Source organism: Pipra filicauda, unplaced genomic scaffold, assembly GCF_003945595.2.
Source record: "Pipra filicauda isolate LSUMZ 115617 unplaced genomic scaffold, ASM394559v2 scaffold82_size2718185_pilon, whole genome shotgun sequence".
NCBI classification, from domain to species: domain Eukaryota; kingdom Metazoa; phylum Chordata; class Aves; order Passeriformes; family Pipridae; genus Pipra; species Pipra filicauda.
In genome coordinates this window covers 2,705,938-2,718,007 of record NW_024105009.1, presented here as the reverse complement: position 1 = coordinate 2,718,007, position 12,070 = coordinate 2,705,938, and the positions used below count along the sequence as shown (strand labels likewise).

The following is a 12,070-nucleotide window of genomic DNA, read 5'->3' as shown; positions in this document are numbered from 1 at the left end:
AAGTCCCTCCCCCCTTCCCGGGACCCCCTCCTCCGGAGGAGGCCCCTCCCCAACTCCCCCCGGCCCCCCCAGCCCAAGGGGTCGCTCTCGGCAATGGACACCGCGATCTCTGCACATCTGCGGCTCTAGTGCCGAGAGCGAACCCGCACCCTTTGCCCCCCGCCCGCGGAGCCCCCCGTGTGATGTCGGGACGGGCCGGAGCCCCGGCGGTGTCGGGCGGTGCTTGTGAACTGCAGGGGGGACCCGCCGAGCGGGCCCGGCCCCGTGGAAAGGGGGATCCAGGGGGGGCGCCGGCTCCGGCCCTCGCGGCTTTATTAAACCCGGCGCCCCCAAGCCCGCGGCTGCGGGGACACGGCCCGGGGGACAGGGGGACGGACGGCACGGGCGGGGGGGCAAGGACGGAGCGGGGGACGGGGGGGGTCGGGCTGTGCAGCGGAGAAGGGAGGGGGGAGCAGGGGCAGGCAGGAGGGGGGGGGGTCCGGGCTGTGCAGGAGGGCAGGGAGGGGGGAGCAGGGGCAGGCAGGGGGTCTGGGCTGTGCAGGAGGGCAGCGACAGCGGCCGGGGGCAGGCGGCGTGCGGGGACGGGCAGGGCGGAGGGGCGGGAAGGAGGGCAGGGCGGGGCGGGGTGTGCAGCAGGGGCCGGAGGGGGAGCGGGGCCAGGCCGGCTGGGCCAGGCCGGCTGGGGGGACAGGGAGGGCGGAGGACGGAGGGGCAGGAAGGAGGGCCGGGCGGGTCGGGCTGCCCCTGCGGGGCAGGGAGGGGGCGCCGGGCACGAGCGGGTTGGGGAGGGAGGGAGGGGGGGGCTAGGGGGGAGAGGGAGGGGGGGGGTTTGGGGGGGGGAGGGTGTGGGGGGTAGGGGGGGGGAGGAAGGGAGGGGACGAAGGAACGGGAACAAAGTAAAAGAAAAGGGAAAAGCAAAAGCAAAAGCAAAGAAAAAGAGCCGCGGCAGCGAGAGGCTCCCGCGGCGCTGCTGCCTCCCCGCGCACTGCCCGAGCAAATGGCTGTGGGGGCGAGTTCCGGCGCTTAAATACCCCCGCCCCGACCCGCCCCCTGCCCGTCCCCGCCCCGCGCACCTGGACGGGCCCCGCCTCGCACACCTGTGCGGGCCCCGCTCCGCCCCGGCCCCGCCCCGCCCGCGGGGTTTAAAGCCGGCAGAGCCGCGGTCGCCCCGCGTTTGTGGAAGAAGCTCGTACCGGGATGCTGCGGGAGCGATCGGCGCTCGGGGCCGGAGTCCCGGCCCGGCGGCTGCTCCCGGCGCTGCGCCGAGCTCGGGGCGCTGAGCGGGGACGGCACCGGCACCGGAGGACCGAGGCTGGCTTGGAGCTGCGATGGGGTTCGGCAGCGGTACGGGGATCGGCATCGCCGGAGTCGCTGCGGGGTGGGCGCTGGGGCCGAGCTCGGCAGGGCCGCTCGGGCCGGGGCTCTGCCGGGGCCCGGTTGGGGGAGAACGGCGGCGCTTTCCTCGTACAGACGCGGAACCCGGGCCGGGACCGGCCGGGGTGCGGGGACACGCCGGGCCGGCCCCGGGACCCCCCGATCCCGCCGGGCCCGCAGCGCCGCCCGCACCCCCCGCGGGATCGGAGCTCCTCCCTCTCGGGCACCCCCGAGGCCATCGCACCCCCCCCCGAAGAACATCGCCCGCCTCCCTCTTCCCCGCGGCCCCAGGAGGTTCCCGCCCGCAGGGCCCCCCGGGAACGAGGGCTCTGGGGCCCGCCGGGGCTCCGGCCACGGACCCGCTCCGGCCGCGGGGAGCCGGGGCCCTGCCGGGGCAGGGAAGAACGGGGGCAGCCGCTCCCTCGTTCCTCCCGTGCTCCGGGACCCCGAGCAGAGCTGCCCGTCTGTCCCCGTGTCCCTGTGTCTGTCCACAGGCGGCCCCAGGAGCTGGCGCTGACCGTGCCGCGGGTCGGGCACAGGCTGCTCCCAGCTCTGCCTGCGGAACTTCGGCAATTGCCCCCAGCAGTTCTTTGCCCTGCCATCCAGAAGGTGCGGCTCCTCTGACACCTGCCAGGTGAGACCTGAGGCTCTCCTTCCTCTCCCCCGCTTCCTCGGCAACTCGCACCCTCCCGGGGCAAACCCTCTGCTTTTTAAACATCCCCCATCTTTATTTGCAGACGGGGAAGGTCCTGCCTGGGAGGGAAACGGCTACAGGAGAGGAAACCAAGAAACGCTCAACCGGACGCTGCTGCGCGAGTCAAAGGAGGGAAGGACCGCAGGTAAATACAGTCAGGAAATCCGCTTTTATTAAATCTCTGCAGCATTAAATCCCCCCTTCCCAGCCACGGGCCGGAGGGAGCGCGGCCGGCTGGGCTGTGCCCGGCTGGGGACGGGCACCAATTCATCACTGCCCTGCTCAGGGAGGTTTGCCGGCCCCGTTCAGGATTCATCCAATGGTTGCAAAGGTGCTCGTACAACGTCTTTTTCCAGGGATAAATGAGCCTAATAAGCCCAGAGGAATCCTTTGCTCCGAGGCAAAGGCGTTGGTCGAGTGTCGCCGCCTGGTCCCGCCTGCGGGGGGGCGTCTCCTCCAGGTGAGCCTTGGGAACCCAAAATGCGGGGGGGGGGCTCAGGTCGGGGCCGCTTTTCGGGCCCGGAGTTGGACGGAGCCTTCGGCGGCTCCTGCTTCCCGCCAGGAATGTTCTCGGGGCTCCCTGGGCAGTCCCAGCTGGGCAGGGAACGCGGGCCGGGAGGAGGCCGGAGCGACAGAGAGTGACCCAGCCCTGCTTGGGCTTCCTATTGCCGGGGGATGGAGGAGCTGTGCCCTGGAGCTGTGCCCTACAGCCCCCGTGGGGTGGGCACGGGGAAAGGGCTGCCCGCGGCTCCTCAGCCGCACGTGCATCCCTTTGCTCGGGGAAAAGAACTCCCCGGGGCCGCTCCCGAGGCTCCGAAGGGACAGCGGCTTCCCGGCCGGAGAGACGTCCTCGCCCGTGCTCAGGGGCTGCCTCGCCCCGGGCCGGGAGCGCGTCCGGCCCCCGCCTTCTCCTGGGCCAACCCATCCCCTGGAGCCCGGCCCGGGGCGGAAAACCGGCCGAATTCCAGGGAACTCGCTCAAGTCCCCCCAGGGACACCGGCGGGGCCGGGGCAGGAGGGTTACAAACAGCAAAGTCTGTGCAACATCAACCTGTCCTTGTCCCGATCCCGCTGAGCAAACCTGGAACCGTGGCTGCTTCCTGGCAAACCTGGTGTTAAAGCGGCAGCTCTGCAGGGGAGTATCTGAGCTCCAGGAGACACTGGGAGGTTATTCCAGCAGGAATTCAGCATGGAATTGCGGGCTGTAGGTAGAAGTCATCTAAACCTGCAAAGCTGAGACCGGAACCCAAACCTGGGCCCCCCGCAGAGAACAATCTTTGTGCTGCTGTGTCGGCCAAAGCTGCTGCACTGAGAGATCTTGGCAGCCTGAGGGAGGGCATTCTCTATGTCCCAGAAACCAGCATCTCCCAAGGGGACAATCCAAGTCCCAAAAGATTCCTTTGGCCTTTCCACAGGGACTCTGACCCTTATTTGGTCCTGCTCTCCCACGGTTCATTTTGGGGGATTGGTTTGTGCTGGTTTACGTTCCACGACTCCACCCACAGCTGGAGGTTTGGGGCTGTGCTTCTCTACTCCCAGCAGGTTCCCTAAGGAACCAGATACTCCAACAATCCCCTCGTTTGACTTTCTAGGTGAATTGTGCACAAGCCAGTCCCCCATTCCCTATCCAGGCTGGGAGTGCTCGTGCCCTTGGCACAGTTGGCTCTGGCTGGGCAGGAACTGAGAGCAGGACACGGGATAGAGCGGATCAGCTGCCCAGGGAACCTCCAGGAGATGAAGCTACGGGATCCTCATTCCAATCAAGGGAACACGTTCTGTCTCTGGCAGAAGCCGGGAGCCAAAGCAGATCCCGCCTGGCCAGGCTGGGGGGCAGCAGTTGGATCCACTCTGGGGGAAAGCCCCTGTGCCTGCCAGGAGCTCTGACTCTGTTTGTCCTGCCAGCTCCTGACCAGTGTCAGGGCCACCGGGAGGGATTCAGAATCCAAAGAAACCCCAAATCCTACCGAGGGACTCATCCAAAGGAAGAAAGCCATTCTTGTCATAAAAAGCTTAAAAAGCTGTTAAAAGTTCTAGGACAGCAATACTGGGATTCCCAGGAAACTTAGTAGTGTCTCGGTTCCATTTCAATGTATCTTTAGTCCCTCAATGAGCAGCTTGGAGAACTTCCCCTGGGATTTGGAGGCTGAGCAGGGTTTGCTTTGGATTGCCTGGCACCTCTGGCCCCAGCTGGTGCAAACACAACTTGGGCCAATGGTCTGTGCCCAGTGTGTCCCTGTGGGCAGTGCCAGGCTGGGGACAGGCACACGCAGCTGGCAGCACTCTCTGCCCCAAACAGCCTTGGGGGGCAGCGCAGCCCCCCCAAGGGGGGGGATCGAGGGGGGCTGGAGGCGGCCCAGGAAAGGCCCCCCCGCTCCCCCCGGGGCAGCTCCACAGCCCCCCTGCCCTCTCTGCCACGGGGGCCCCGCTGCTCCCCCGGCTGGCACAGAGCCCCCTGCCCATGGCTGGCAAATCAGGGCCAGGGCTCGGCCTCGCTGCAGCCGCCCCACACGGGAGCAACTCAGGGCTCAGCCCAACATTTCCCTGCTTGGCCACTGCAGAGACCCTCAGGTCACCTCAACACCTTCCTTCTCTTCCCAGCAGGTTACCTGAACTTTAACACCCACAACTGTCTGTGTCTCTCACCACTCATCACCTCAGCTTACCTCAATGTGTTCATTCCCTGCCCCGGAGAGAATGAACCTCCTTTTAAATCCCCAAAGTTTCCCCTTCCAGCCCACTCCTGATTACCTTTTCTTGAACACAAAAGAGTCATTCTCTCCCCTAGAGATCATCTCCTTTTTAACCCCCTAAGTCTTCCTTACCTGCACACTCCTGATTATCTCTTTTGGACTTCCAAATATTCATTCTCTGCCCTGCAGATTTGCTTAAGTTTGACACCCGAAATTTTCCCTACCTCTCCACAGCTGATCCCCTCATGTATACCTAAATATGTTCCTGCTCTACCCTACAGACCACCTCAAATTTACTCTCCAAACTTTCCCTACCTGCTCACCACTGACTACGTCCTTTTGACCTCCAAATATTCATTCTCCACCCTGGAGGGTTTCTCAAGTTTTCCCTGTCCACTGATGACTGCCTTAGTTTATCCCAAAATGTTCATTCTCTCTGCCAGACACTGCCACACATTTTACCCCCAGAACCTTCCCTTGGCCTGCTGTGGTGTCCACTCCTGATTGCCTCCTCTGCACCTCTCAGGATTCATTCTGGACCCTGGAGATTACCTCAGAGATTTCTGCCCTAAATGTCCCCACCTGGCCACCACTGATTACCTCAGTTGACCTCCTGATGTCCTTTCTCTCCCCTGGAGATAACCTCGTTCAAAACCCCCAAAGTTTTACCTCAAAATATTCATTCTCTGCCCTGGACGTTCCCTCAAGGTTTACCCCTGTAATTTTCCCCATATGTCCACAACTGATTACCCCAGTTTACCTCATGGTGTACATTCTCTCTGCTCCACGTGACCTCAAAGTTTACAAACACAAATTTTCCCTCCCTGCCCAACACTGACTGCCTCACTTTACCCCAAGGTATTCCTTCTCTCTGCTACAGATTCTACTCCCAAAATTCTCCTTACCTACCCACATGTAATCAGCTCCTCTCTACAAATACATGTTCACTCTCTACCCTGTGGGCTACCCCAAGTTTACCCTAAAACACTCCCCAGCTGTCCACCACTGAGCACCTCATTTATCCTTCAAAATATTCACTCTCTGCCCTGGACGTTCCCTCAAGTTTTACCCCCAAAGGTTTCCCCTCCTGCCCACCCCTGACTGCCTCAGTGTCCAGCAGGAGGTACATCCTCTCTGCTACAGGTGACCTGAAATTTTACACACACAAATTTTCCCTACCTGCCCACCACTGACTGCCTCACTTTATCTCTAAATGGTCATTCTGTCCTCTACAGATGACATCAACTCTTACCTCCAACATTTCCCTTCCTCTACATCACCCATTTTCTCTTCCTGACGCCCCAAATTTCCCTTCCATCCCTACACATTCCCTGAGTGTTTCCCTCCCAAGCATCCTTCCCTTCTTCCCTGTTTAAGAACTCACACTCCAGCCCCAGGCTCTCCACTCCCCCTCAGTGGGACCCCTCCAAAATGCCACCTCCCTCCCCTCTGCAGCACCTCACCTTTTCCTACACAAACAGTTGCTGGGGCCCCTCGAAATTACCCCAAGTTGGCAGCTACAAATGTCACCTCTGTCCCTGCCATGTTCTCCCAGGTTTCCCCAGCTGGGAGCTGCAAGGAATTCAGGCCAGGGAATGGACAGCAGGGAACAGCTGTACATGCAAAGGCAGAAAGAGAAGGTCTGTCAGCAAAAGGCACAAAGAAGGGGACAGGCTTCAGAAAACATTTCTGCAATCTAATGAAGAACTCTTTCCAGTTTCCCAGGGAGAAGAACAGGAACTCACAGCCACCAAGGCCTGACAGTCCCCTGCAGCCAGAGCTCAGCACACAGCCAGAGAGGCAATTCCAGCATCTAAAAGGAAAAAAAAGAACAAAAAAAGTGATTTATTTTGTTTTAAAGTTACTTTAAGTTGTTCCAAGCAAAGCAAGCCTTGCTCTGGTTTCAGTTGGGTGAACAGGGAGCGCTGGGCACAGGGCACGTCATTAATGCCCAGGGGATGGGGCTTGGTGGGGGAGGGAAGAGCAGCTGATGGAGTTGCCCAGTCCAATTCCTGCCCAAGGCCTGATGGCCCAGGACAAACCCTCTGGCAGGCAGTGGGTTTGTTCCCTCTCATGGTCAGTGCCCAGTGTGTCCCTGTGGGCAGTGCCAGGCTGGGGACAGGCACACGCAGCTGGCAGCACTCTCTGCTCCAAAGACACTTCTGGGCTCCTTGGCAAACTGCCTCTGACACTTGGTTTTCTCCAGCAGAAATTAAGGAATTGCTCATGGCAGTTTGGAGATGAAGTTATCCCAAAGGGAAGGAAAGAACAAATATTCCTGTCAGAGCCCTTGGGATCTGCTGGGCTGAATTGGGAAGGGCCCCTTATCTGCAGAGCAAATACAGGACAGCCTCAAACACAAAGCCCAGCCTGTCCAGTGGGGTGTGAAAGCACCACTGGGACAAACCTCCACTCTCCTGATTCTTTCCAGGGGCTGCTCCGACCCAGCTCTGAAGCTGCCAAGCCCAAACTGTCCCCGGCGCTCTGGAACAACAGGATCTTCCCAGGGATGATGCACTGGAAGCACAGCCCTCATTCTCACCCTCCACACGCTCCCAGGCTCACCCCAAATTCAGGACAAGGGGCCAAAGGCCCCTCGGGCCGGGGCTCTCTCTGTCTCTGCGGGCTCAGGGACTGCAGCCACCAGGGCCCTCCAGCACGGACAGCCTGGACCCAGAGCAGATCCCTGGGCATTGGCAGCGTCCTGGGCACACCTGGAGACAGAAACCATCAGCCTCTGGGGACAGCACTTCATTGCCAGCACACACAGCCTGCCACATTTAGGGGGGCAGCTCTCGGAGCACAAAGCCCAGTCTGACCCAGTTCTCCTGGGCACCAACACGGACTCCACAGACCCACAGGAATGAGAATGTTCTGCTGCTTTGACAAACTTCAGCCCAGCTTTGCAAACCTCAGTCCCTGCAGCTCCTGCTCTCCAGAGCCCCGTTCAGGGCTGGCTCCAGTTCCCTGGAGAACCTGCCCCAGCCCCACTCTGGGCCAGCCTGAGCAGAAGCCACTGGGCTGCACAAGGAAGAACCCTCCCCTGGCTGCTGCAGCTGGAGGGAGATCCAGCTCCCAATGGAACCCTGGGAACAGCCTCCCAGAGGGTCTCTCCCCAGCCCTTGGCAGTGGCTCAGAATGGCAGCAGCTCCAGTGCCAGCTGGGTCCCTGCACGAGTCCTTGTCCCAGCCCTGCCCCACGGACACACACGGGAGACACCCACGGGCACACAGGCCTTGCTGGCACAATTCCTCACCCACAGCTGAGGGAAAGCCACACAATAGTAAGAAATAACCTGGGCTGAGAGCACTCATCACTCCAGTCCATCAGGACTTGGAGGCAGTTGGGTAGGGAACACACCCACATTCTAACCCCACCTCTACATTTCTAACAGGTTCTCTTAGAAAGATCCTGGACAGGAACTCAGACAACAGAACCCAAACACTGCCAAGCAATAACAGAAGGTTTGCCAGGAAGAACAGGAGTTCCTTGTTTTCCTTAACACCCTGGGACTGGAGGACCCAATCTTTGCAACCAAGGGACACCAGAGATGTGATTAATACTTAAACCTCTCCCCCCTGGTTCTGTCTCAGAGAACTGGGCCAGCCCTGAGCTACTCCCAGGTGCCTGCAGTGCTTTGGGGAGGGGCAGGACAATGTCCCACTTCTGCTTGGAAACATTCCAGATGAGGAAAAGCCACTTCCCTTCTCTCTCTCTGACCCAGAACCAGAACAGTCCTGTAGGACAACACGGACTATGCACGGAAGGCCCGAGTCAGTGGGGGAAAAAGCACCCTAAACAAAGCAAACCACCCCAAATTTCCAGATAAAAACACGCTGCTTCCTTAACAGGAGCACACCAAACTCATTGAAGCCAGAGAGGAAATCACAAACAAATAAAAGACCCAAAAGGATGCTTTGCACTGATACACTCTCTGGTTGATCATCCCAAAGGAGATTCTCCACAGATCAGAAGCAATTACCAATTACTTGTCCTCTATTGAAAATTAACAACTTGAGGGGCTGGACATGTCCAGTGAGGGTTCAGGGTCTGGTGGGTCCTTTATGGCTGATCCCGACCGGCCCAGGCCAAACCCAACCACCCCCATGGCTGCTCCATCCCAGACCTGGGGCAACATTCAGACAGTCTGGAAACACTGCCCTTCCCTGCTACTCCGTCCTCCCTTACACATCCAGTGCCCAGGGAGCAAATGCCAACAGCAGGAGGAGAGAAAGGTGTCCCTCTGACTTACCCCCCCCCACGGGCAGCACCAGGAGCCCCCAGCCCGGCCGGCGGGGCTGCAGCCTCTTGCCTTTGGCTGCTCCCAGCCCAGGGCACTTGGCAGAGCTGGGCTGGATCAGGGCTTTGGCCTGGCCTGGAAGAGAGGAGAACAAGGCAATTAAGGGCACTGGGCAAGTCAAAGGCTCCTGCCCTTCACCCTTCTGTTCAATTGCTCACTAGAGAGTTTGAGCCATGAAAAATCCAGGGGGGACAAAAAATAAAATGTGGCCTTTTCCAGCATTTCCATTCCTATCTCTTTCAGGCACTAAAAGGAGGCTCACCTTTCTTACTGCATTCCTTACCCCATTAGAACAGAACCCTTTTCATTCCAAACCCCCCTTGTGAGTCAGTCCATCCTCTGCCACTGGACTTTGGACAAGGGAAGAGACACCTGGGATGCTGGAGCCCAGGAAAGGAGGGAGAGAAACCTGGCAGGGAAAGGATTCAAGGCACTCCAGAACTCAGAAATGTGTTCATGCCTTGCCAGCCCACCCCAATTCTGTGCCACCCACCTGAGCTGGGCAGGTGAGGCCAAGGCTCCCCTCCCTCCTGCCAATCACTGTCCCAGCACACGGATCCCCGGGCTGGGCAGCACTTGGGAAAACTTGGGAAAGGCAGAAGGGAAATGGCACTGCCTGTCAGAAAAGGAGTGTCTGTGAACATCCCTTCTGCACCAATGGAATCCCACCCCTCTGCTCCAATAAACCCAGGGCAGGCAGGTCTCTCCAGCCCAGGGAGAGCAGGAAGGAGAACTGCAGGAACACAGGCAGGCACGGGCAGCTCTTGGCACTGATTCCCTGCAGACCTCTCTGCACTTGGGGCTCTGGGCACTTCAGTTCTAAGGAATGGGGGAGCAGCAGCCCAGGAATGCCCCTCAAAACCAGGGGCCTGGGCAGCTGGAGATCATAGGAGGGGAGTTGGGAGGGGAGACACGGGAGAGAGAACAGGAACAGGGGTTGTTTGGGAACAGGCTGTGTGTCCAGCAGGGAGGGGAACTGGAAACACGGGAGGCTGGAGGAAGGCAGGGGGGGAGCACGGGCCTGCCTTGGATGGATCCTTTTTCCCTTGGCTCAGGGGCCTCAGCTCCACCCTCTCCGGGAGCAGCAGGGAACTGCTGCAGGGGAAGAGTTCATTTAGGCACAAGGCAGTGATGCAGCCACGGGGGCAGGGGAAGAGGGGAGAGGAACTGACACCAAAGTGACACCATCACCACTGAAAGGGACTTTATTGAGCTGCAGCACAAACACCTTCCCAGCAGGCCAGGGCAGGAGGTGCCCCCAGGACCACCAGCCCAGCAGCTGGGCTGGCAGGAACACCATCTTCTCAAGGGCTGGAGCCAGGGGCTGACAGCTGGGATCCAGCCTGGGGGCTGGAGAGCACTCAGGCATCAGGGCCAAGTCCTGCCCCCTCACTGCACACAGTTCAGCCCCAGCAGCAGGGGCATTCTCTGCCTCTCCCCCTCCACTATTATTTGGGGCCCAACAACTCAAGGCTGTGGAATTTTAGCTCCCTAAATGTTTTACATAGTTGAGCTTCACAAGAAATGGGACACTTGTCATTATTCCTCATGCCTCCAGGGCTGCACTTCCAGGCTCCTTTGGGCACGAGGAACCCTCCAGACTGCTCCAAACCTTCACAGGACACTTGCTCTTTTTGCCACAGCTGGACCAGCTCAGTGTCCCTGCAGAAAGAGAAGGCAATGATCCTTTCTGAAACCAGAACCTCCCCCCCCTTTGCTTTCCCATTCCAGGTTTGGTTCCCTACACAACTGAGGCCCTTCCAGGCCTTGCCAAGTGGCAGCCAAGGAATCCAACCCAAGAACCTGCCAGGGAGCAACATCTGTGCCACAGTAACATCATTCCAGGCCTCTCCCTGACAACCCTCCGCTTCTCCCAACAGCTCCAGTGCCAACACAACTTACCCTGAAGGCACAAAGGCTCCTTTTGGGAGCACCACGAGCCATCTGCTCTGTAGCACTAGAATTCCATCTCCTGGGCAAGATGGGAGAAGCAGAAAAGATAACCAGGCCCTTACAGGTGAATTGCAGCTGCTCTTGGATGAAGAGATGCCCCCAAGAAAGGTACTGAGTCAACACCTCACCAAAGACAGAGGAAAACAAAGAGCCACACTCCTTCTGTTGTGTTAAGGACTGAGGAAGTTGGACCTGTGTCTGAGCAGGACAGGTGCAAACCAAATGCTGGGGACTGGAACACACACCTGGCACTCCTGCAGCTCTCACAGTCACATTCCAGAGAAAACAGCCAATTGGACCCTCCCTGCTCATTTCTTCATCCCAATCCCACACTTCTTTGGCACCTGGAGAACCACTTTTATCACCCAATTCCAGCCCTTTAGAGAGCTCCATGTCTAGCAGGGACAGGGACCCCTGGGATACTCTCAGCAATGCCTGAATCCATGGCAGGGACCTTGCTTTGAGCTCCCCAGGGCCGGGCACCCCGAGGATCTCCCCGAAGAATCCTTTCGGTGCGCGCTGGAGTCCTCGGGGTGCCCCAACCCGGGGGGCACCCACAGCACTGTCCCTACAGGGGGCCCAAGTTGGTCCTAAACTGCAGGGGGATCTTGCCTGTGTCCCAGACTGGTCCGGGGATCTGAGGCCCTTCCCGAGAAAATCTCGGTGCCGGCGTGAAGGGCCAGAGATCCCTTGGAGCCACGGGAGAGCAGGCACAGAGTCCCTCCTGGGGGGCAATTCTGCTGCCTGAAATCAGCTCTGCAAAGAAGCCTCTAACACTCAGCTGGGGACTTTTAGAAGCCAGGCATTCCTTGCTTACAACACCCTGCCATGATCCCAGCCCCACGGGGGTCCTGGCAATCAGCTCCCAAAGGGCACACGGAGGGGTCTCCACTGCAGCTGATATGGCAGCATTACAGGAGGGTTCGTTTCCCTTCCCTGCATTGCTGTTTCACATTCAGGACATTTTCCAACACTTATCACCATACACACCTACCCTTAGAAGGTTTCTGAGGGCCTTCCCAGGTCTTCTCTGTCTGGAGCCCTCAAAGTCCTCAGGGCC

General features: G+C 59.4%; 1 protein-coding gene and 2 long non-coding RNA genes across 8 annotated transcripts; 1 reads left to right on the top strand and 2 right to left on the bottom strand.

The window, feature by feature from the left end:
• Nucleotides 1–1,253: 1,253 nt before the first annotated feature.
• Nucleotides 1,254–8,704, top strand: LOC113985783 (collagen alpha-1(I) chain-like). 6 transcript variants are annotated; one of them, XM_039390486.1, is made up of 5 exons: nucleotides 1,254–2,008; nucleotides 2,112–2,213; nucleotides 2,378–2,528; nucleotides 6,313–6,397; nucleotides 6,475–6,642. In XM_039390486.1, the coding sequence occupies exons 1-5, from the start codon at nucleotides 1,329–1,331 to the stop codon at nucleotides 6,516–6,518; spliced, it is 1,062 nt and encodes a 353-aa protein (XP_039246420.1). In that variant the 5' UTR covers nucleotides 1,254–1,328; the 3' UTR covers nucleotides 6,519–6,642. The 6 variants fall into 6 exon arrangements, with proteins under 6 accessions (XP_039246420.1, XP_039246416.1, XP_039246421.1 ...); XM_039390482.1 differs by having other exon boundaries at nucleotides 3,660–6,397; XM_039390487.1 differs by lacking the exons at nucleotides 6,313–6,397; nucleotides 6,475–6,642 and adding an exon at nucleotides 8,152–8,704.
• On the bottom strand, nucleotides 2,219–8,683 carry LOC120325104. The gene is made up of 4 exons (XR_005566927.1): nucleotides 7,323–8,683; nucleotides 7,165–7,241; nucleotides 6,503–6,570; nucleotides 2,219–6,370 (listed from the first exon to the last, which is right to left on the bottom strand). It is a non-coding gene; the product is annotated as an uncharacterized LOC120325104 (long non-coding RNA).
• Nucleotides 8,705–10,244: 1,540 nt separating the features above from the next.
• On the bottom strand, nucleotides 10,245–11,213 carry LOC120325107. Its single transcript, XR_005566931.1, has 2 exons — nucleotides 10,960–11,213; nucleotides 10,245–10,719 (listed from the first exon to the last, which is right to left on the bottom strand). It is a non-coding gene; the product is annotated as an uncharacterized LOC120325107 (long non-coding RNA).
• Between the last annotated feature and the right edge of the window lie 857 nt (nucleotides 11,214–12,070).